The sequence below is a fragment of the Hippocampus comes genome, unplaced genomic scaffold (assembly GCF_001891065.2).
Source record: "Hippocampus comes isolate QL1 unplaced genomic scaffold, H_comes_QL1_v1.1 scaffold37, whole genome shotgun sequence".
Taxonomy (NCBI): domain Eukaryota; kingdom Metazoa; phylum Chordata; class Actinopteri; order Syngnathiformes; family Syngnathidae; genus Hippocampus; species Hippocampus comes.
Genome location: NW_017805535.1, coordinates 754,573 through 776,057, shown reverse-complemented (window position 1 = coordinate 776,057; position 21,485 = coordinate 754,573). Strand labels below are relative to the sequence as shown.

General features: G+C 40.1%; 1 protein-coding gene and 1 long non-coding RNA gene across 13 annotated transcripts in view; both read left to right on the top strand.

The window, feature by feature from the left end:
- Nucleotides 1-18,138, top strand: part of ppfibp2b (PPFIA binding protein 2b) — an 83,861-nt gene extending 65,723 nt beyond the window's left edge. For 5 of the 12 annotated variants that reach the window (XM_019878201.1, XM_019878208.1, XM_019878200.1 and 2 more), the window contains 22 exons: nucleotides 1,481-1,592; nucleotides 1,777-1,809; nucleotides 4,062-4,123; nucleotides 4,202-4,277; nucleotides 4,401-4,483; nucleotides 4,876-4,946; nucleotides 5,048-5,110; nucleotides 5,884-5,944; nucleotides 6,111-6,158; nucleotides 9,085-9,247; nucleotides 9,697-9,729; nucleotides 10,514-10,546; nucleotides 11,044-11,167; nucleotides 11,288-11,395; nucleotides 12,624-12,774; nucleotides 13,537-13,648; nucleotides 13,727-13,815; nucleotides 13,898-14,020; nucleotides 14,669-14,794; nucleotides 14,884-15,072; nucleotides 17,239-17,442; nucleotides 17,561-18,138. In XM_019878201.1, coding sequence (XP_019733760.1) covers nucleotides 1,481-1,592; nucleotides 1,777-1,809; nucleotides 4,062-4,123; nucleotides 4,202-4,277; nucleotides 4,401-4,483; nucleotides 4,876-4,946; nucleotides 5,048-5,110; nucleotides 5,884-5,944; nucleotides 6,111-6,158; nucleotides 9,085-9,247; nucleotides 9,697-9,729; nucleotides 10,514-10,546; nucleotides 11,044-11,167; nucleotides 11,288-11,395; nucleotides 12,624-12,774; nucleotides 13,537-13,648; nucleotides 13,727-13,815; nucleotides 13,898-14,020; nucleotides 14,669-14,794; nucleotides 14,884-15,072; nucleotides 17,239-17,442; nucleotides 17,561-17,632 — 2,136 coding nt within the window. In that variant the 3' untranslated portion in view covers nucleotides 17,633-18,138. The remainder of the gene's footprint in view (nucleotides 1-1,480; nucleotides 1,593-1,776; nucleotides 1,810-4,061; nucleotides 4,124-4,201; nucleotides 4,278-4,400; nucleotides 4,484-4,875; nucleotides 4,947-5,047; nucleotides 5,111-5,883; nucleotides 5,945-6,110; nucleotides 6,159-9,084; nucleotides 9,248-9,696; nucleotides 9,730-10,513; nucleotides 10,547-11,043; nucleotides 11,168-11,287; nucleotides 11,396-12,623; nucleotides 12,775-13,536; nucleotides 13,649-13,726; nucleotides 13,816-13,897; nucleotides 14,021-14,668; nucleotides 14,795-14,883; nucleotides 15,073-17,238; nucleotides 17,443-17,560) is intronic. The other 7 variants (XM_019878210.1, XM_019878202.1, XM_019878205.1 and 4 more) reach the window with 6 other exon arrangements.
- A 1,493-nt stretch (nucleotides 18,139-19,631) lies between these two features.
- LOC109520754 (uncharacterized) overlaps nucleotides 19,632-21,485 on the top strand; it is a 4,557-nt gene continuing 2,703 nt past the window's right edge. The window contains exon 1 of the long non-coding RNA XR_002169232.1: nucleotides 19,632-20,078. This is a non-coding gene — a long non-coding RNA (uncharacterized LOC109520754). The remainder of the gene's footprint in view (nucleotides 20,079-21,485) is intronic.

The following is a 21,485-nucleotide window of genomic DNA, read 5'->3' as shown; positions in this document are numbered from 1 at the left end:
CCAGCTCTTACCGTGCGTCAATAGGATGGAGAGCCAACACCCCAGGTAGAGCGAGCTTCAGTACCACTCTGGACTCTTGACTCTGCTGACTCTGGACTCTCCTAATTCTCGGCTCTACTAAGAGTATCCGAAGTTCTCCTTTTATAGTCTAAGCGTGCCTGACGTCACGCTATCTTTGTTCTTAACAAATGACATTGCTCATCATCATAAACATCCTATGACATTGCTGTTTATACAAAGACTACAAAGCTATTGCGAGCCATTGCGGCACAAAGCTATTGCGAGCTATTGCGAAACATCTTTAAACATGGAAAAACAACACAATATAATTATTCTTACTTCATTCCACTCTTGATGTTTTTCCATCATTTAAAATGTAAGCAATCGATCATACAAAAAAATGAAGTAAGAATAATTATATTGTGTTGTTTTTCCATGTTTAAAGATGTTTCGCAATAGCTCGCAATAGCTTTGTGCCGCAATGGCTCGCAATAGCTTTGTAGTCTTTGTATAAACAGCAATGTCATAGGATGTTTATGATGATGAGCAATGTCATTTGTTAAGAACAAAGATAGCGTGACGTCAGGCACGCTTAGACTATAAAAGGAGAACTTCGGATACTCTTAGTAGAGCCGAGAATTAGGAGAGTCCAGAGTCAGCAGAGTCAAGAGTCCAGAGTGGTATTGAAGCTCGCTCTACCTGGGGTGTTGGCTCTCCATCCTATTGACGCACGGTAAGAGCTGGATACTATTCTAAGAGCTTGATATTTGATATTTGCTTGTTTGACATATTCTGTGGCGCTAATAAACGTGCAATTTATTAGTAGCAGATTTGTCTCTTGTGTTTCATTTCTGAGTGCCTATCTCCAACGAACCTATTCTAAATTTGATACTGAGCCAGGGCGAGGTATCAGAAATGTTTTAAAACAAGTGCCTACTACAATGTTTAAAATATGTTAAAATGTGCACCAACCCTACCCTAACGTGCAAGTTAGACTTACCCTGACCCAACCTGCACTCAGAAAACACTCACGGTTTACAGCTGGAGAAAACACTCACGGCTTACAGCTACAGGAATTGTATTGGAACAGAACCATTTCAAAAAGCTGCAGTGTAACTTACAAGCGGCAGTGGCGGCACTTCATCGATTAAATGATGAGTAATAATAATTTCTGTGTCTTCATTTTCTCTCATTAAATCAGACGATGCAACATATGGCCACATACAAGCATGTTTATCTTAAAAATATACAGTATATGATCATTTGGTCATTGTGCTGTTTGGAGGCCCCATGGTCTGCAGCAGATGTGGCAGCACAGCCTTTTTTTTCCCCTTTTTTTTTTTTTTGGTATCTAGCTGATAGAAGGTATTTTATTGACTGTTGGGGTTGTTTCTTTCTGTAATGTAAGCGTACTAACAATTTTGTGGTCAGACGCGGAAGACTGACTTTATGAATTTGGTTTGCTCATCTGCTTCCACAGGCTGAAATCTCAGACCTGCAGCAGCTCCTTTGCTCCAAAGACGCTGAGATTGAAAGCCTGCAGACCCAACTTCTGGCCAGAGGCAGCACAGCCAATGACAACGCAGAGAGAGGTACATGCTGATGTCAGCCTGACTGTCATATTACATCGACAGTTCAGGGACAGTGTTGTAAATGTGTATGCACATCTGTCAACTTGAATTACTTGCGCTTCAACTAACTGAACAGCTTCACAACTTTCCTTTCCTTTGCCGTCTATTTGACTTGCTCTTGACTGTATGCTGCCCTCTGCTGTAGAGGAGGTGTATATCAAACATCTGATCAACAAATGTAAGGCACGGGGAGTCCTTCCGTCATTGATTCATGTCATTCCCATTCAGATCATCTGCCTGTTGGACCATCAGAATTCCTGTTTACCCCGTTGTTGATTCTGAATGTTACTCTGCCACTGTTTCACTGTGACTATTACACACCATTTGAGTCTCGATTTCAGTATAACTCATTGTCCTTGTAACCTCAATGTAATCATCAAATGAAGTCACAGTTCCAGAATGATTAGGATATCAGAATATTACAAGTACAGTTGGCTTGCGATTAGGCCTCAGCAATTTTTTTTTTTTTTTGGGTGATACGCCTCGTCAGCTAATCATAAAACTGACAATTTCAACAAAACCTATGTTCTCCTTGAGAAATGTAAATCCTTTCATGGCAAAAAGAATGAGGCTCAATCTTAACACACTTTCTGAGAAATGTGAGTTCAACAATACGTTTGGTTGCAATTTCCAATGGTGTAATACTTAACTCTGCTGTATCGCATCATAATGAGACCGGTGTCTCATAGTTTTGCTTAACTCATCTTTGATAGATCCATTTTATTATTATTATTATTATTATTATCATTACTATAATTAATGTCATTATTATCATTGAGTTTGATTGGAGAGTAAAAAAATATTAGGAACAGCTCTATGTATGATTCAGTACAGTTTTACACCACTGCAAACTGCCACCACAATAATGACCATCTCTTTAACAGCATTATTTACCTTTTCAAAGGTATAATATTTGATATAGCTCTTATATGGGATGTCATTATATAATACAGGGATGGGCAACTGATGACCACTGATCACACTCTCTGGGGACTCTTGATTAATTTCCCCCAAGAAAAGTTGAAAACATTTTTTACAAGCCCCCAAAAACCCGGATAAACATTTACTATAATCACATGTGTCAAACGCAAGGCCCGGGGGACCAGATCTTGCCCGCCACATCCTTTTATGTGGTTCACGAAAGCAAATCACGTGTGTCAACTTCCATGATTCTTGCGAAAATCTGTACTGAGATGTGTAATAAATAATGTGGACACTTTGCAATAATTTTGTTACCCTCTTGACACTCACTTGAACAAAATATAATTGACTGATGTCAAAATGAGAAATCCATTAGTTTGTCATGTACAAGTAATAATACGATGAGACGATTAAACATTTATTCGGTTTCGCTGTCATCACGGCCCTCCGTTAACACCCCTGCATTGTATGTATATGTAGATATATCTTCACCGAAAATGGGGCGAAGTGGTGGTAAAATCCCGGAAAATTTTTGAACACCCCCACACACACACAATTTTTAAATTCTGAAAAAGTGTTTTAAAAATATTTAATCCCACAGGTGCCAACTGTAGTTTTAAATTATAATGTGACCATTCACCACTAGATGTCAGACATGGCTAGGTCCGATACTGCCATATACTACCACATGAGCAAGCCAAATATTTTTGTGCAATTTATGAACGATATGTGGGGGAAAACGTAGTACTTCAATAATATTTTAAGTGAGTAGATTTTTTTTTTTTTTTTAAATGCCCAGAATGAGTTGGTTTGCTGTTCAGCAGTTTTGTGCCATCCTTGAATGGTACCATAATTTTGTATGAAAAAAAAGCCCTTTGCACTTTGAGCGGGGGTCACAGTATGTGGTCTCTTTTTTTTTTTGTTCAAAGGGTAGTGCATCTTTTATACATTGAGAAATGTTTTACAAGAAATGAAAGATATAAGGAACACATATTTTGCATGTATGCACATATTTCGTCCATATTTTCAATGCCATTCTTCTCATACATCTGGTTGGGAAGTTGGTAGTCCTATTGGCCATCCAGTAGCATTGATGAAAAATTGTGGCCCCCTCCAGCATTGAAGTTGCCCATCCCTGATGTAGTGGCTGGTCAGTATGAACTTGCCAAGTTAGACTCATCTGCATTAGTAGTCAACTGAACTATTAAAGGCAGTGGTTGATTCCAATCTTCGTCCTCCATAGCCTGCATGACATCATATGACACAGTTGCCTTTTTTTTTTTTAAGCAAGAGAACGCCACCCTCATCATGGAAGTAATTTCACAGTTCATTTTTGTTCCAGATGACAGATAGTTATGCTTCATGTCAGCATGCATTTATTTTGTTTGTTGCGTCATATTAGCATGGTTGTCCTGTCTTTCACAAACATCAGCCAGTGCAGGGACTCATCAAATTAAGTTGACTTGAGCTTGGATGTATGAAATTAAATTGCACGGCTCATGTTTTCAGACCAGGAATACCAGCGGCTGAAGGTGGGGATGGAGTCTCTTTTAGCTTCAAATGATGAAAAGGTAATCAAACATACAGTATTTTTGGGGGTTGAGAGATGAATGACAGAACTCAAAATTCCAACTGGTTTGAATGAACAGACGCGCCGTATCGAGGAGCTGACAAGTCTGCTTGGCCAGTATCGAAAAATTAATGAGCTCATGGCACTCACGCATGGTAAGAATATCATCCAACAATTTTTGAACCCATGTTGTGTTTTCCTGAGTAAAACATAGACAGATTACATGCTTACCAGTAAGTTTTCTTTTCTCCTCTCTTCATCCATTTTCTACCATCAAGGAAGTAGTGAAGAGGAGCTCAGTGGCAGTGTGAAAGTCAGAGCCATCACACAAAAAGCCCACTGTGATATCTATAGGTCAGAGGTAAGATCACACAGCGTCCCTTATAACCTAAAAAAAAAAAAAAATTCAAAGGTTTGTGTTGCTTTGTATTTCATCACAGATGTCTTTTTTTACATTTCAATAGAATGGCACTATTTTTCAGGGGGACCATCTTATTTAAGAGGCTATGGTTGCTAGTGTAATGGTTCACATAGCTGACTTTAGCGTAGCTGGCGTGGGATCAGTTCCTCCTTGAATGCGCTTTTCACAATCGCTCCTTGATTGACTGACAACTGGGACACTGTGTCGGCCAACTTTCATCTTTCATGTGCTGGGGAAAACTCCAGTCCCTGTTGTTAGCCTGAAGAAAAAACTGGTATACAAATCGGATTGACATTTTATGAATCGTAACAAATGATTTTGTTTTTCCATAGATGTCATCAAGAGGATCTTCACCACTTATGTTAACATCATCATCACCTTACCAGAGAGAACTAGACTTATGGTATATTATTAACACAAAAAAAAAACATTACGATGTTGCACTCCCCACAATTAACTGTGGATCAACATGTTTACCCGTATGTTGTGCGCCATTTATTTTAGTTTTCAGACCCCGATGGACGTGTCACTTTCTACTGCCGATACAAGCTTGTTAAATGGATTATGGTGAAGATTCACTCCTTGATTTTCATTGATACAACAGCATGTACAAAAAAGGAAAAGATTGATATGAGTACCGTATTTTCCACACTATAAGGCACACCTAAAAGCATTCAGTTTCCACAAAAGCCGATAGTGCACCATTTAATCCGATGCGCCTTATATACGGTTTTGCAGTCTCTTTATATTCCCCATTGAGTTGTTTCCCTGTTCGTGTTCCTATGCCATCTAGTGGCGATTATTAGCAGGAACCAGTTGTAATCTAAAAGGGCGCTGCCTGACACTAATTGACATGTGTATTCGCCACACACACTCAAACAGACAACCACTTTGTGAGCTCTGCGTAGGCATTATAAAACGAAGATACCAAAAGCATAGTTAACTACTCACTAAACGAAGGAAGAAAGAGACAAGCAAGACTTCAAAGGATATATAGCCCCTTGTGGACGTGAGCCCACAAGGTTTGTGTGCCTTTTTGTTGAATCATAACATTTGTATTCCATTTATTGTTTTGTAATGCCATTTGCATTTATATGTCCCTGTTTGTGACCGGGTTCTCATTGTTACAGCTAGTGCTGAAGGCTCTTTATAAATAAAGCAGTATTGTATTTTATTGTATTCTCTTTAGTGTAGCTCCATCTAGTGGATGCATAAAGCAACCACAGCCACTATTGTAGCTTCTATTCTCTGTCCCTTATAATCCAAAGCGCCTTATAGTGCAGAAAAACGGTAAATGTCATAATTGAGGTCGAAACAACAGTACTTCTCTTTTTCTTCAGGCATCAACGCAGGTTGCAGTCTAGCAGTCTTGAGGAATTGCAGAGCAGATCTTTACAAAAGGTTCTCACAATATATTACTGCTCCTGTTTGACTGCCATACTGCTCTTAATCTAATTGGACTAATCAATACAAATTATTCTTAGTGATCTTATAGATGTGCTTCTTTTTAACCGGCTAACTGAATTTGTTCTTTATGCTTGCATGTGTGTATTTGTGTGTGTGGTAGCCTGTTGAGACCCGGCCAGATGAAAGTGAATCAGACATAGGGGGAGAGGTACTGGTCTACTGCATGGCATAACACAATCTAACATACTGCTTTATAAACATTTGTTGATTGTTTGAAGCATAAAGGTCTACCTACAGCATTTTTCCATAAAAAAACAAAAACAAAATAAAATCAAAACAGGGACACACTCCTCAATGAGCCATGGGAAAAGATAAGAAAACCTTTATTTGTCTCACAATGGAGAAATTCCCAATTTACAGCAGCAAAATTATGAAAGGGAGAAGTAGCAGAACAAAAGTATATATATGTATAGTCTCAACTCTCAGCTGTATTTATAGAGCACTTTCAAGCAGCCATCGCTGCATACAAAGTGCTGTACATGGAGCAACTAACATATATACAACAATAAAGCTATAAATCATGCAGATATATATCATCCTAAAAATCTAAATATAATTTATATATTCTTTAAAAGGCAACGAATGCCTGCATTTGTGATGCTACGGGACACATACTGTACTACATAAGGTCACTTAGGATTCACATTTCTAATTCTTGAGCTTGTGTTCTTGAATGTAAAGTTTTAATATTATGATTATTATTATTACTATGGTATATTTTTTGCTGCACAAAGAAAGGATAGGACACACTCTATATATATATATATATATATATAGATAGATAGATAGATATAGATACATATATACAGTATAGATATAGATATATCTATATCTATATAGATATAGATATACATATATATATAGAGAGAGAGAAGAACAAAAAGTATATAAATAAATATAAATGATAAAATATAAATATAAGCATCCTAAAAATCTAAATATAATTTATATATTCTTTAAAAGGCAACGAATGCCTGCATTTGTGATGCTACGGGACACATACTGTACTACATAAGGTCACTTAGGATTCACATTTCTAATTCTTGAGCTTGTGTTCTTGAATGTAAAGTTTTAATATTATGATTATTATTATTACTATGGTATATTTTTTGCTGCACAAAGAAAGGATAGGACACACTCTAAATCTCCATACAGAACTTTGGTAGCACTGCTTACTAAGTCACCACTGTTGTTGCAAATAAAATGCAAAATGCTAAGTAAATATTACACAAGTACGGGATTGCCCCAGGTGCCCAGTGGCCTTCTTTTCCCTGTTCACAGTTTCTGAACAATTACAAAGATCCACAGCAAATATTATTCAGAGATGGCCTTATGTGTCCCTAAATGTATTTTTGATACTCATTAAAAAAAAAGTATTTTTTTTTCCTTTCACATCAGGTTTTTGAGGTATTTTTGAAGTTTGACCTTTAAAAAAAAAAAAAAAGTTTGTGCAAGACGGATTTTATCATGCGTTATGATTTTTAGCCATGACATCCATCCATCCACTTTCTGCTCCGCTTATCCTTGTACATAGTAAGTGGGGTACACCCTGAGCTTACTGCCAGCTAATCGTAGGGCACACATAGACGAACAACCATCTGCGCTCACATGCACTCTTAGAGACAATTTAGAGTGTTCCATTAACCTGCTGTACATGTTTTTGGAATGTGGGAGGAAACCGGAGAAAACCCACGCAGGCACGGGGAAAACATGCATTCTCCACACAGGAAGGAATACTGAGCCGGAATCGAATACTGCACCTTTGCACTGTGAGGCCGACGCGCTAACCATTCGACCACCAGGCTGCCCTAGCTGTGAAATTTCAGAAAAAAAATTCACCTTTTGCCGAACCTAACAATAAATTCTCCATCCATCCATCTATCCATTTTCTAATCCGCTTCTCGTCACAAGGGTCGCGGGGCGTGCTGGAGCCTATCCCAGCTGTCTTCGGGCAGTATGCAGGGACACCCTGGCCCGATTGCCAGCCAATCACAGAACACTCACTTAACATTATAAAATATATGATGTATTATATATTTTTTATTATTATTATTGAGATTATTATTATTATTATCATCTTCATATCATTATGGAAACCTGACAAAAAACGAGCAGATTCAGAATCCCACCTAGGAAACGGCCCCCAAAAAAAAAAAAAAAAAAAAAAAAAACGATAAAAGTTGACTTACATCACATAAAAATAAAAAAGAGTAAAAATGTGATGATACTCTACGAAATACCCAGACAAAACTATCACAACGCCTAGAAATGACACCTATGGGAGGTGCAAAGGCCAGTCAAGTTCTTCCACACCTGACTCATAAGCATCTTAACATTAAACCTTACATTGTGCACTGGGGCACCATCGTTTTGGAACACAAGCTGTGAAAATGTGTTCCTACAATGGAACAAACAGAATCAGTATCTACAAGGAAAGGACTAGGCAGAACTAATGGTTTTTGTTCATTCTTTGACTGATTAATTACACCCTTCCTATAAACGCTAGAACCGTATTAAGTCAAGTACAACTTTATTGTCAAATGTGCTTTTATATGTGCTAAAATATCTATTTTATGTCGTATTTTTTTTTACATTTAACACACCAAGGGGCTAAATTCCCTTTACATAACGATACAGTGTATGATCTTGTTTGTGACGCACACAGACACGGACGGGGGCGGGATCCACATGAAGTAGCTGTCAGAAGTGTTTAGTATCATAGCTGCCTCCGAGCTCTTTTTTTCTGTTGGCCTTTCTCCTGTTATTTCCTCATAGCCCCAATGACTTTGATGCAGCGCCCTACATGCACCGTCCCGTTATGCAACAATACGACATCAAATCATCGTCATGATCAAATGGGATGTGTTGGGCGCTGACCAAAGGCGAACACTTGACGTATATTTGCAGTCATCAGAATTAGCAAAGGAGCATGTATCCCATGCATTAGAAAGAAAATTACTTCCACCTTATTGTTTCTTTGAAACACTATCGAGGCTGTGGCAGTTAATTTAACAAAAATTTGAGCCCATCTTTAAAAGAACAAATCATAATAATGGATCGTTTGTCTTTGGCAGAATGCTCACATGGAGCTGAACAAGTACCAGACGCTGCCAGGGAAGCTATGTCGAAAAGGTGAGCTCAGGACCAAGCTGAATGATGCCAGGGAAAGAGACGAAGAGTATTTATCTCCTGGAAGGCTCTCACCCGTCCATAGCCACGACCAAGACTACAGTCTAAGTGAGTTTCTCCATCTTGGGTTTTATCCAATCTGGATTCTCTCTTTAGCCGCTTTCAATTTTGGATTTTCCACTCAAATATTTTATAACCCAGGTGGATGTCATATGAGTGGGTGCCCAATTCCTATTGATTGAATATATCTTTTTTTTTTTTTTTTTTTTAACAATCACTGTATTTTTAAGTGACCCACATCTGACATTACTGTTTTTTTCATTTACTGAACACCTAAAACAATGGTGTCAAGATCTGGCAGCAACTACAGTGAAGTATACAATAATAAATCAATTGATCATAATACGTCCTGCTTAATCGGCTTGATTTCAGTTCACATCTGACTGAACAATTCCGTCAGCTAACTGTGCCTTCAACTGCTTTCCTCTTGTGCTTTTCTCATCCTCCTGCTTGCTTTGCTGTTGGATTTTTCCCTTTCCTTGTTTATCTGGCTACAGTTCGCTACAGGAGTGCCAGTGCTCCAGTTTTAGGTACTGTATGCTCAAGTCGCCATACCGGAAATTCGTCTTCATTAAAAGGAAGCCGCACAGAAATGTCATAAGCAAAATCCAGTTCGTATTGTGTCCGTTATTTGCGGCGGATGTTCAGCGGTAGATGTTCATTAATGTCATGCAGGAAGAGTCTTTTGCAATGCGAAAGCAACACTGTAATAAAATACCAGACTCTCCCTCGGTGAGGCCGAGCTCAAAGCTGGAGGGCACGAGGGCTCCACGCTTTAATGATGTGTTCACTTCATTGAAGGTTAAGTATCTGAAGTAACCAAACAAACATCCCACTCGCTGTCTGTGCTCTCATCTGTCATGATCTCGGCATAAGTTTGGGGCAGGATCATGTTGAGGAATAAGACGCGACACAAACGCTAGCCTGTACACAACTGTTTTAGGAGTTAGTACGATAATGAAAGCTGCAGGAGTTTATTCGAGCACCGCCCTTGTTAAACTCATGTTTTAGGCTGTGAAGATGATGACGCAGACAAATTAAGGACAAACACTGCATAGTCGCTGCGGGTGTGGCGTGACCTCATTATTCGAGCTTGTCCTGTTCTCACATGTGGACTAAGGCAGATAATGCAGTAGCGTCTGTTAAATAAACATGAATTAGTAACTTTGCAAGTCATTTTAAAAAGGTTAGCAGCCTTGCGCCTGCCTAAGGCTCATTGATTTGCCTATTGCCACAATCAATATATGAGGTCTTTTTGGGTGTGACTAATGCCTGTTTTTTTTTCCCCTCTCACTTTTTACTAACCTGGCTCAGGATCTCCGGGGAAGTATGATCTTTATTACACTGGTGGGTATTGCATAATTCATCTGTGCACCACTATCAGTCAAGTAAACATACGCATAAACCTTGCTTTCATTTCATCATCAACAACACATCTATTCATAGGTGACCAGTGCATGTTGTTGATATGACTCCAAGAAGAGTCCCAAGCATTGCAGATGTTCATGCGGCTGGCCGGAGAGCAATTCTTGCCCATTGACTGTAGTTGTGCATGTCTCGGTTGTGAATGGTTGTTTGTTGCAATGTGTCCTGTGCTCGAATGGTAACAAATCCCGAGTGTAGGCAGGCTTTCGCCCTTGGTCAGCTGGGATATTCTCCAGCTACCGTGAAGCGAATAAGGGGTAGAAAATGGATTGATGATACATTTCAGTATGTCCTGATTATGACGGTAATGCAGAAAGCTCTCAAAAGGAGTCACTGTGCAGGTGATGTACTGTCATGCACGGCAGCCTTCATGCACGGCAGCCTAATTTATGTACTTCTTATTTGTTCTTGTCTGATAGAATGTTCAGATCAGCTAGAAGAATGTATCTTGTCAGACCAGTCCCCTCTGTCCTCTGGAATGGACTCTCCTATAGCGCTCGAAAACAGGAAAAGTCAAAGAGGCATTAAGAAGCTCTGGGGCTTGTAAGTAATCACATTAACAGAGAGCATTTTCTCAATTCCACCACATTTGATCGTGATGGCTTTGATTGCTTTCAGTCATTATGTAATCTTCATTTTTTTGGGTGGTTATGCTTTTTACAGAATTCGTCGCAGTCAGTCAGGTAGTCCAGGTCAGATACATGACCCAGAGCTTGGCGATTTCAAGAGAAGAGGCCCCAGAACGAGACAGGCACGTTCAGGGAACATACGGTACGAAAGACATTCACTGTTTGTTAATACACACACGCACACAGACGCATGCACACACGCACACACACATGCACACACACACAGGTAGTGGTAAAAAATTTCCTTCCTTGCGCAATTGACATTAATTGTACAGACAAAAACCTCTGTCCGCATAAGCTAAAATAACTACTCAGGGTGCACTCACACTGGACAAATTGGGATGCGTGACATCTAAAATCTGGTTTATAGTATTTGACTATCATGCAGTGGCAAACAATCTGGACTTCTTGTATAATCGATTATCGCGCTTGCCTTATCGCCTTACATCATAGAAACAGCCAGAAAGTCCCCACATCATCCACAAAGCTCACGGTGTACATGATACATGAGCACGCAGTTGATTACCACATGCCCACATTGTATAAAAATTGCAATTGTTGTTCATGCTGGCTATTACAAACGCCTACCTTGCACATTGGAACAAACACAAAACAGTTGTCAACGGTGGTCCTTCTGGTCATTTAGTTTTAGTGCCCGCTTACACACACATGCATCGATAAGCAATAGCCATAACGGCCCCTAAGATGAATGAAACAGAAAAATAGACACAAAAAATTGTGAGTTTGTGAAAAGCAAATCACTGCCTACCTTAGTAAAGACCTGACGCGGAGGCATGGGACGCATTTTGCAGCCTCTTAACGACCGTAGCCCACTTCTACGGTTTTAAAATGTTTCTCACACACTCCAAATTCCCATTCTTTGCCCATGCCCTCGGTGAATTTTACATGTAACAAACTCTGAATGAGAATAATAATAACCATAAAAGGTATAGCGCAACATCTCTGATCGGAAGCTGCATTTGCAGATTGCTGAGCGCTAGCAACTTCCAGTGATGGAGGTCACGTGCCACCATAGGTTGAAGGTGACCTGCTTTTGCATTTTCTTTTTTAAATACTTTTTGTGAAAGTGAGACTGATAGGATGCTAAGGGTGCACTGTGCACTAACACAAAAATATATCGTATTAATAACGCGCACATAGACACACAAATGTTTTGGGTTCGGTTTTTTTTACCCCCTCTAGACCCCTCGTGATCGACTTGGGACCAGTCCGAGAGCTACCGGTCGATCGCAATCGATGTATTGGCACCCCTGATCTATTGGCTCACGTTCTCCAAGGGCCTGCAATGAATTCAATAGCCGCATGATACACCTCCAAATAAAATCAATTTTCTTCCATTTGAATCTTAGAGACCTGAAGATGCATTTTTCTAAGTGGAACACCGAGCAGGTGTGTGAATGGCTAGAAGACATTGGACTGCGCCAGTATGCTGCCATGGCTCACCAGTGGGTCAGCAGCGGGGAAACTCTACTGTCTGCCACTGCACAAGACCTGGAAAAGGTACCCATGCGCGCGCGCGCGCGCGCGCGCACACACACACACACACACACACACACACACACACACACACACACACACACACACAACAGCTAAAGAGCAAAATTAATTGGCCTTTGATATAAATCCTATTGAACACCCATGGAAGGAGCCATGTGAAGAAGGCGTTTTTCAAACCAGAGACAACTTGGAACAGGTTATCAGAGTCGGCCAAAATACCTGCTGAGAGGTGCAGAAGGCTCATTGAAAGTTACCAAAATTGTTTAATGGCTGGCTGGAAGTTGATCAAATGTTTGGACAACAAAATATTACATTAACGGTACCATTATTTTGTTCTGTCTGGTTTCATTTTGATAATAATTCTGTTGAACCACAATGAAAAACAGTCTTCAATTGGTCAATTATTGTCAAGTTTGTACTTCTTATTACTTTAGTCATCTGAATCATCTGCTCATTGAGCTGTCAGGCTTATCTTCTGCGCAGCATGTTAATTGTTTTTAGTTGTACCTGTCTCCTCGCTCTTGTTGTTTGTCCGTTCACTTCACCTTTAGTAACACCTGTCTCTGATTTTCATCTTACGCTTTAGTTCTGCCTTCAACAATGTCACGTTATCTTCCCCACCCCTCCTTAGGCTTCATCTACTCTGTCTCTTTCAACAGGATGATGTTTTTTTTTTTGTTTTTTTTTTGCAGGTGCAGTTTTCAAGTGTCGACTGTCAAACGTAGCTGTGACAAAGAAATGAATTGCGCCTTTTCTTCTTTCTAGGAAATGGGAATGAAAAATCCATTGCACAGGAAGAAACTCCATTTAGCCATCAAGACGTTTAATAGCAAGCAGCACGAGAAGTCTGCCGAGCTGGATTACCTCTGGGTCACTCGTACGTACAAAACACCGGACGAGTATTTCTCGCAGTAACAGTAATACGTGAAAATTAACGTGACGTGATGTTCCGAAGGCTGGCTCGATGACATCGGCCTTCCTCAGTATAAAGACCAATTTAATGAAGGAAGAGTGGATGGGCAGATGCTGCAGTACCTTACTGTGGTGAGTTCTATCGAAAGTGAAATAGCATAACAGCAATACAGCGTTGTTGACAAAGCACTAATGTTTCCATCTGTCTTCTCAGAATGACTTGTTGGCCCTAAAAGTGACCAGCCAGCTGCATCATCTCAGCATCAAGTGTGCTATTCATGTTCTACATGTTAACCAGTTCAACCCTTACTGTCTCAAGCGCAGGCCTGGCACCGAGGTCAGTGAGAAATGCGTGCATGTTGGCTAAAAAATAATGGATGAGATGAAATTTCCATGTTACTCTGCTGCGTGTTCTTTATTGCATCATCTGCCTTTATCAAGGGCACCTTGGTATGCTCACAAAGCCGAATTGTGTCCCTCCAACAACCCCAATGTCATTTTCTTTTTTTGATGAGTGGATTGCAATTTGCCTCTACAGCCCAACATCTGAGTTGTTGAGACTTTTTCCGTCTACAATAACTCCTTAAATACCCAAATAGAGAGACCTTGCAAAATAACGGTCAGTTACTATATCTGTAGATCTGAAATTCTGGTCTCTTTCATGGACCTGAAAGAGCTGTTGAGGCCAGCAAAAGTAAGCAGGATATGCTAACCAAAAACGTAGTCCCTCCTAAGGAGCAACAGTTTCTCAGGTGACCCAGAATGCAGTCTTACTGGCTTCCACTAATGATGTAAATGTTAAAGACAGTTTTAAATTTGCCTATTGTGATTTTCTCACCACTATCGAACACCCGTGCGCCCCCCCCCCCCACCCCGCCTCCCCTCAGTGATTTAACCTATGCATATAAGGCAGAATTCATTACCATGTGCAGAACTGAGTGATGAGTAAATAGAGTCACCATCCATGTTTACGTGTGTGGTTCAGAACCAGTGTTCTCCTCGTGAGGTGGTTCAGTGGTCCAATCATCGAGTCATGGAGTGGCTGAGATCTGTGGACCTGGCCGAGTACGCCCCAAACTTGAGGGGCAGCGGGGTTCACGGAGGATTAATCGTGAGTATGCTCACAGCGGGGTTGCGACTCAAGTTTCAGGCATTAATTTCAGTGCCCTTTTTTTTTTATTTTATTTTTTTTTTGAATAGATGCTGGAGCCTCGGTTTAATTCCGACTCGCTGGCGATGCTGCTTAACATCCCTCCTCAGAAAACACTACTGCGGCGCCACTTAGCCACCAATTTCAGCAACCTGGTGGGAGCGCAAGCCCAGCAGGAGAAGAGAGAGTACACCGAAGCAGTGAACTCCACGCCGCTCAGCATCACTGCCAAAGTCAAGGTGAGATCGTAAGAAGCAAGTTAGGCTTGCGCGACCGTAATCTTACAGCGTGGAGGTGGAAGAAAGATGAGGTCAAAAAAAATAAATAAATAGTTGCGTAAGAGGAACCCACTCCTTTCTCCCTTTAACATGGGAGAGAAAGCACCTTTATCTGTGCGAGTCCTCGTTGTGTCAACTCACTTTAAGCTCCACACATTTGCAGTAAGATGATAAAGCGAGGTGGGAACTCCCCTCCCCTCCCCCTCCACAGCTTCGAGGCTCAGCTTGCAATCCTCTTCGCTGTTCCTTCCAAGGAAAGAAACAAGCAATGGAACTTGTCCCTTACATGACTTGGAAGACTTTGTTCCTAACCTTGACTGCTGCGTTAAAAATGCTATGATAGCAATAGAATACAATGTATGCAATGTGGTTGGATGCACTTTCGACCACCGACAGAATGAATTGTACTTGTCATGCCAGCAGACTAAATGAAGGGAAGCTGACACATGTGGACAAACAACACAGCAATAGTCACCTGAATCTTTTCTTTATCCTCTGGAAAATGACTAAAACTGTAGTTACTGATTCACTGACACTAGTTGTGAAAGTCTTCTTTGAAATTAATACCCCCAAGCGAACACAAGTTGCACACAACAGCAGTGGCTATGAATTTGGAAGATGGACAAACTCTTTCACTCTTCATTTTCTACTTAATTATGTTATTACTGTTTGTGTAAACCAAAATAGTATTGAGTTGTATTTTCCATGTATATAAAATTTTGGTGTTGTTTAATTGGGGGAGGCCGCAGCAGATTAATAGCATTCGCATTTATTTCAGTGAGGAGTGAAGTGTTTTGCGTTCCAAGTGTTTGTTTCTTGAACATGTAAAAAACAGATAACAGAAATTTGGTCAGAAGTAAAAGATTTAAAAGAAGAAAAGAACAAGTGGTCGTCATTTCGCAAAGTTTCCAGTCCTACCCCTTGTTCTTCGTGTGTTCCATGACATTACACTCCAACTAACACCCTCCAAAAATGACGACATTTCAGCAATTTGCTGACTTCCTCAGTTGATTTGATTTTATGTTGTTGAACTGCACATATTGATATCTATTGTCGAAATAACTTTTTATCTTTTAATATGCTACACCTCTTATGCCATATCTCTCTAAGTCAGGGGTGTCAAACTCATTTCACATGGTGGGCCACATACGGCCTCGGTAGATGTCAAGTGGGCCGGACCATTAAAATGATACAATACTTTGCTATAAATAACCAAAACAATATGTCTTTCCTTTGTTTTGGTATAAAGAAGCACAAGAACATTAGGAAAATATTGAAATTTAATGAACATATCTTTTACAAAACATTTCATGAAGCACCTTACATTTCCTTCGACAAATGTGCAATTTACTTTTATCATTCACATATATGCATTGCAACTGATCCCACTGATTGTACAAACTTTAACAAGTAATTGGTATTGAAAAATATAGTAATGCACTTTAAGATTAAACAAGATTCATAAAGAAAGCAAGTTTTAAAGCATTTACACGTGCATATAAAATCTAAATGTAATCCCTGCCTACACCTTACAAACTAAGGAGAGTGCTATTAAATGTGTAAATGTGAGAGTGCTATTGATAGCGTCTGCTGTCATGGGTCTGTCTCAGTGACAGACTGAGGCTGCTGTTGTCTTCTTCTCTGATCAAAACAGTGTCCCCTTGCGGATACTCAATGAATTGCATCTGATTAAAAATATTAATTCTGTGTCTTTAATGCATTTTTTTCACTTTTACATTATCCTGCGGGCCTGATTGAACCTACTTGCGGGCCGGTTCCGGCCCGCGGGCCGTATGTTTGACACCGATGCTTTACATAATCATCTCGCGGGCCGGATTAAACTCCTTTGCGGGCCGGATCCGGCCCGCGGGCCGTATGTTTGACACCACTGCTCTAAGTGATTCAATAATATAGTGTGAGCCATGGTATCAAATGCTTTTTTTTTTTAGATCTAGAAAAATCCCAACGGTAAATTCTTTGTCTATACTCGTGGCTATTGCTTCCCCAAGCTCCTTTACTGCCACTGAGGTGACCTGTTTTTCCCTGAAGCTAAGATAACAAATTAAACTTGTATCTCCAGGCCCCACTGGATCACAAAATGATAGTCTTTTGTCTTTTTTGTTGCAGCCCAAAAAGTTGGGCTTCTCCAAGTTGACACATTTGCGGAGGAGGCGGCCAGATGAATCCACAGACTACGTTTGCCCCATTGAATCTGCCGGGCCTCTTGAGGGCCTTTCGACAGGGAACAGCACCCAGGCGCATCACTACAACAACAACTTCAGAGGCCTGAGCACCATCACGGACAGAAAGCCGGATCACTCCAGCCACCAGGTAGGCACCAACAGCAGACAATGACATTTTTCCATGACATCACATATGTCACAAACGTGGACATTGTCGTGATTATTCCCCAGCCAATCAGTACCTCTGTTCCTTCCTTTGCTTGCAGCCCTCAATACCTCAGCCCGCATCCCACCCCCATCCCGTGCTCCTCAATCCTCAACCCAGCCCATCAGTGTGACCAAGTGCCTTGACAAGTGAAGAGATCTCTGTGATGTTCTGATAAAGCTGCTTGATGGCTCCACAATCACAGCTGCCTGTCATGATGGATCTAGTCCGCCTCCTGTATTATTGGTCAGGTGCTAAACAAACCCAGCGTCAGCCTCCTTTCCCGGTGACAGTGTAAAGGCACTCTTCACGGTATTTAGCAGTTCTCCTAACCACTGTGCGCCAACAAGTGATAATTTTATATTTGTGTGAATTCACTCGGGCACCCTTTCTACTTCTTATTTTCCAGCTTGAATACCACGTGCTTAAAATAAACTTGTGACATGCCGGTACTTGCTTTTATTCTCAGAGAATTGTATTTATTATTTATGTAATTGCAGAGCCAAACAAGAAACAGAAGGGTTATTTTGGAAACGGGAGCTGATTTTGTACATTGTCCTTACTTAACAGTAGTAGATAAACTTTTATACTAAATTAACGAATGCTTCTTTGAAGAACGCGACATGTTGTGTAATTTTTTTTTAAAATGCAATTTACATGAACAAGAGTGTGTGCGCATGTGCAAAAGTTTATTCAGTTCTTTAAATTTGGATTAGTTTAGCTTTCGGCTCAAACTGTAGGATTTAATTTGAAGTCGGAATGCTATCGATATGTCAACCACACATTAAAATGCTTCCAATAACTTGGTTTTATCACTCTTTTTTATTGGAAATGGTTTTAGAATGTATTTATATAAACATTATACTGTAAATGGACACTTTACTCAAAAGTCCATTCTTAATTAATGTTTCCATTACCATGCAGTGCACACCCAAAAATGCTCTGTTGTTTTCCTAACCCACTCGTTGTAGATTTTGAGAAGTAGATTGGGTTACTTTTACCCCAGGTTGGATTTATTATTTTTGACCCACCAATTGGGTTGAAGATTACATTTGAGTGAACTGAAGCTTTTTTTGTTTTGTTTCGTTTTTTTGGACTGAAGTGGAAGTAAATTTGTTGGAACATAACATTCACCTAAACATTTACAAGGAAATTTTACAATCGCAGCAATAAGCAACAACCATATGCATAAACTGTGCAAAGCTCTAAAACACTATTTAAACATATCACAAGTCATTACTTTACATCTTACATTGTACCAGGCAGCAAGTCTGGGGAAAGGTGGCAATTACAAAAGGTTGGCCAACAAATCTATTGACTCATTTGAGACGTACTCTTTGAAGTACCGTACTACAAAACCGAATCGGAGAAGTTGTTAATAACACCTACCTGCCTGTCGATCACCTGCTCCAACCTCCCACACCAAGATACTTGAACTCGGCGTAAGGATCTCGTCCCTGACTTTTCCAACTGAGGACCATGGCTAAGTGGTAGAGTGGTCGTTTCCCAACCCAGATGTTGGCGGTTTGATCCCCGTCGAAGTGTCCTTGAGAAAGATACTGCAAGAATTGAGGAGGTCTTTGAAGAATTCTCCCCATCGACTCACAATGTCGTGAATCGAGGTCAGCAGTACGCCGACAGTGTTAATAGTGCACGGCTTCCCCATCCTGAGATGCCGAATGGTGGACTAGAATTTCCTTGAAGCTGTCCATGTTCTCCATGGCCTCACTGAACTCCTCCCATACCAGAGTTTATTCCTCCACCAAAGCTAAATGCCGCTTTTGCACTGCTCAGACCTTCACAATACATTTGGGTCTGATAGTTGGATCATGTCGGTTTACAACTTCGCTTCTCTTTTCACCCGAGTGTCCAAAACATGCGGCCAGAAGTCGGTGTGACCCTACCACAGCATCTATCAACAAATTGAAATTTCTTCTCGATATGACTAGTTTTCATGGTTCGTTTTATTATAAAGGTATACTTTTTAATCATAGTCATTGTTACTATTATTCCAATTAGAATGTTTTTATGATTTGCATCAAGTTTTTTGTGTTCCGTCATAACATCCACCCCGTCCTCTACCGCTCAAACAACTCCGGATTGATGAGACTATTCAGATATTTTAAAAAATGCTAATAATAAATCACTACTTTTAAGCGTAATAGCAGCAAGTATTACTTCAATGTGTGAAGAGAACATGCAGAGCTACAGCTTTGTTAATTTAGCATTAAAGAACTCACTTTCTTAATGGAAGGGCGAAATGAAAGGCTGAGCTTTTCAAAAATATATTTATGTCCGCAAAAAATATTAGTGGCGCATTAAAGCAATCAACGGCTTGGACCTTAGCCACGCGCATCATGCCTTAATCCTCCATCCTAAGTCATCCTCACCATCATTTGGCTGACGAGGCTGCTGACTTCCACACAACCTGAGAAGCTGAAAAAAAAAAACAAATAAACTCACACTTCATCATAAATCACTACTGCTTGTGCATGCATGCGTGTGTGTTGCAGATGGGGATCACAAGGGGCACCATGTTGCAAATCGAAGCACTTTCCGAAAGAATCAACAACATGACAGTAAGCAACAGCACGCTGTGGAATTTCTATACAGGGAAAAATCCAAGCAGACACAAAGAGGGGGGGGGGGGTTCTTGAAGTCAGATAAGTCATGAACGTAACAGTCATGGATGCTGGCGTCAAATGAAACCCCAGCTTCCCAAACTAGAGCTCAGTTTAGTGGGGATCAATGGAAGTGAATGTGAGAAGAGAAGAATACCTTCGCCAGAAATTCTATTAGTAAGCAGTTTATTGGTTTGTTTGTTTGTTTTTAAATATGTTTGGAAGTGGTAAACTGGAAGTGATGGTGATGTAAGTGGTCAACTACTGTAGACATGTGTGACAATTGAGCATCACCTTCTCCGTTGTTGTTTTGCATCACGTTAGCCCAAGTTTGAAAGTGTTTTGTTTCATTGTACTGCAATCATTTTGTTTTTTGTTTTTTTTTTCATTTGTGGTCACGTAAACAAATCTGAAATTGAGACCAGTTGTGCCGGATAAATTTGATTCCATAGGGGTTACAAGTGCCTTATTTGCACTTTTTTTCTCGCCAATCAGAGTCCTCCTTATAACATTGGTTTGAAAGTTGAAATAAACAAAATAAAAGCCAATAAATGAAAAAAGAAGCAGTACAGATAAAGTAATACAGTAGTAGGAAATTGACTAAACGGCAGCCATGACTTACGAAGATGAAGCTATTTTGACAAGGAGTTCCTCCTCTAGTAGTTGAAATAAACAAAATAAAAGCCAATAAATGAAAGAAGAAGCAGTACAGATAAAGTAATACAGTAGTAAGAAATTGACTAAACGGCAGCCATGACTTCCGAAGATGAAGCTATTTTGACAAGAGGAGTTCCTCCTCTAGCGACAGGGACGAGGAGGAAGCTGTTGTGCGTAGACTGTCGACAAAAACAAGGCATTACAAGAAACCCGTTGAATCATTTGAACAAGACTCATAAGTTATCAAGTGGAAAGCAAGAAAATGCGAGAAGAGTTTGTCTGCCCACGTAAACATTAGCGGCTTAGTCGTTAATAACTTGAAGGAAGCCACCGGATGAAACAGCAATCAATCGTGTCGTCTTTTGCTAGTAGCAATGATGCTAATGCCGTTTGCAGGACCATAACTTCAGTATTACAGTATTATGTTTCCATTATAAGGCATTATTATTCCTAATCGGGCAATTTCTTGGTAGTTCACCAATCAATCGTGTCGTCCTTTGCTAGTAGCAATGATGCTAATTCCGTTTGCAGGACCATAACTTCAGTATTACAGTATTATGTTTCCATTATAAGGCGTATTTGTTATTCCTAATCGGGCAATTTCTTGGTAGTTAAGGGTGTTATTTAATTTTATTCTACGTTGTTGTGCAGTAGAAAAGCACTGTTTGAAATGAATGAGCGGCAATAAAATGTTGAATTACAATTTTA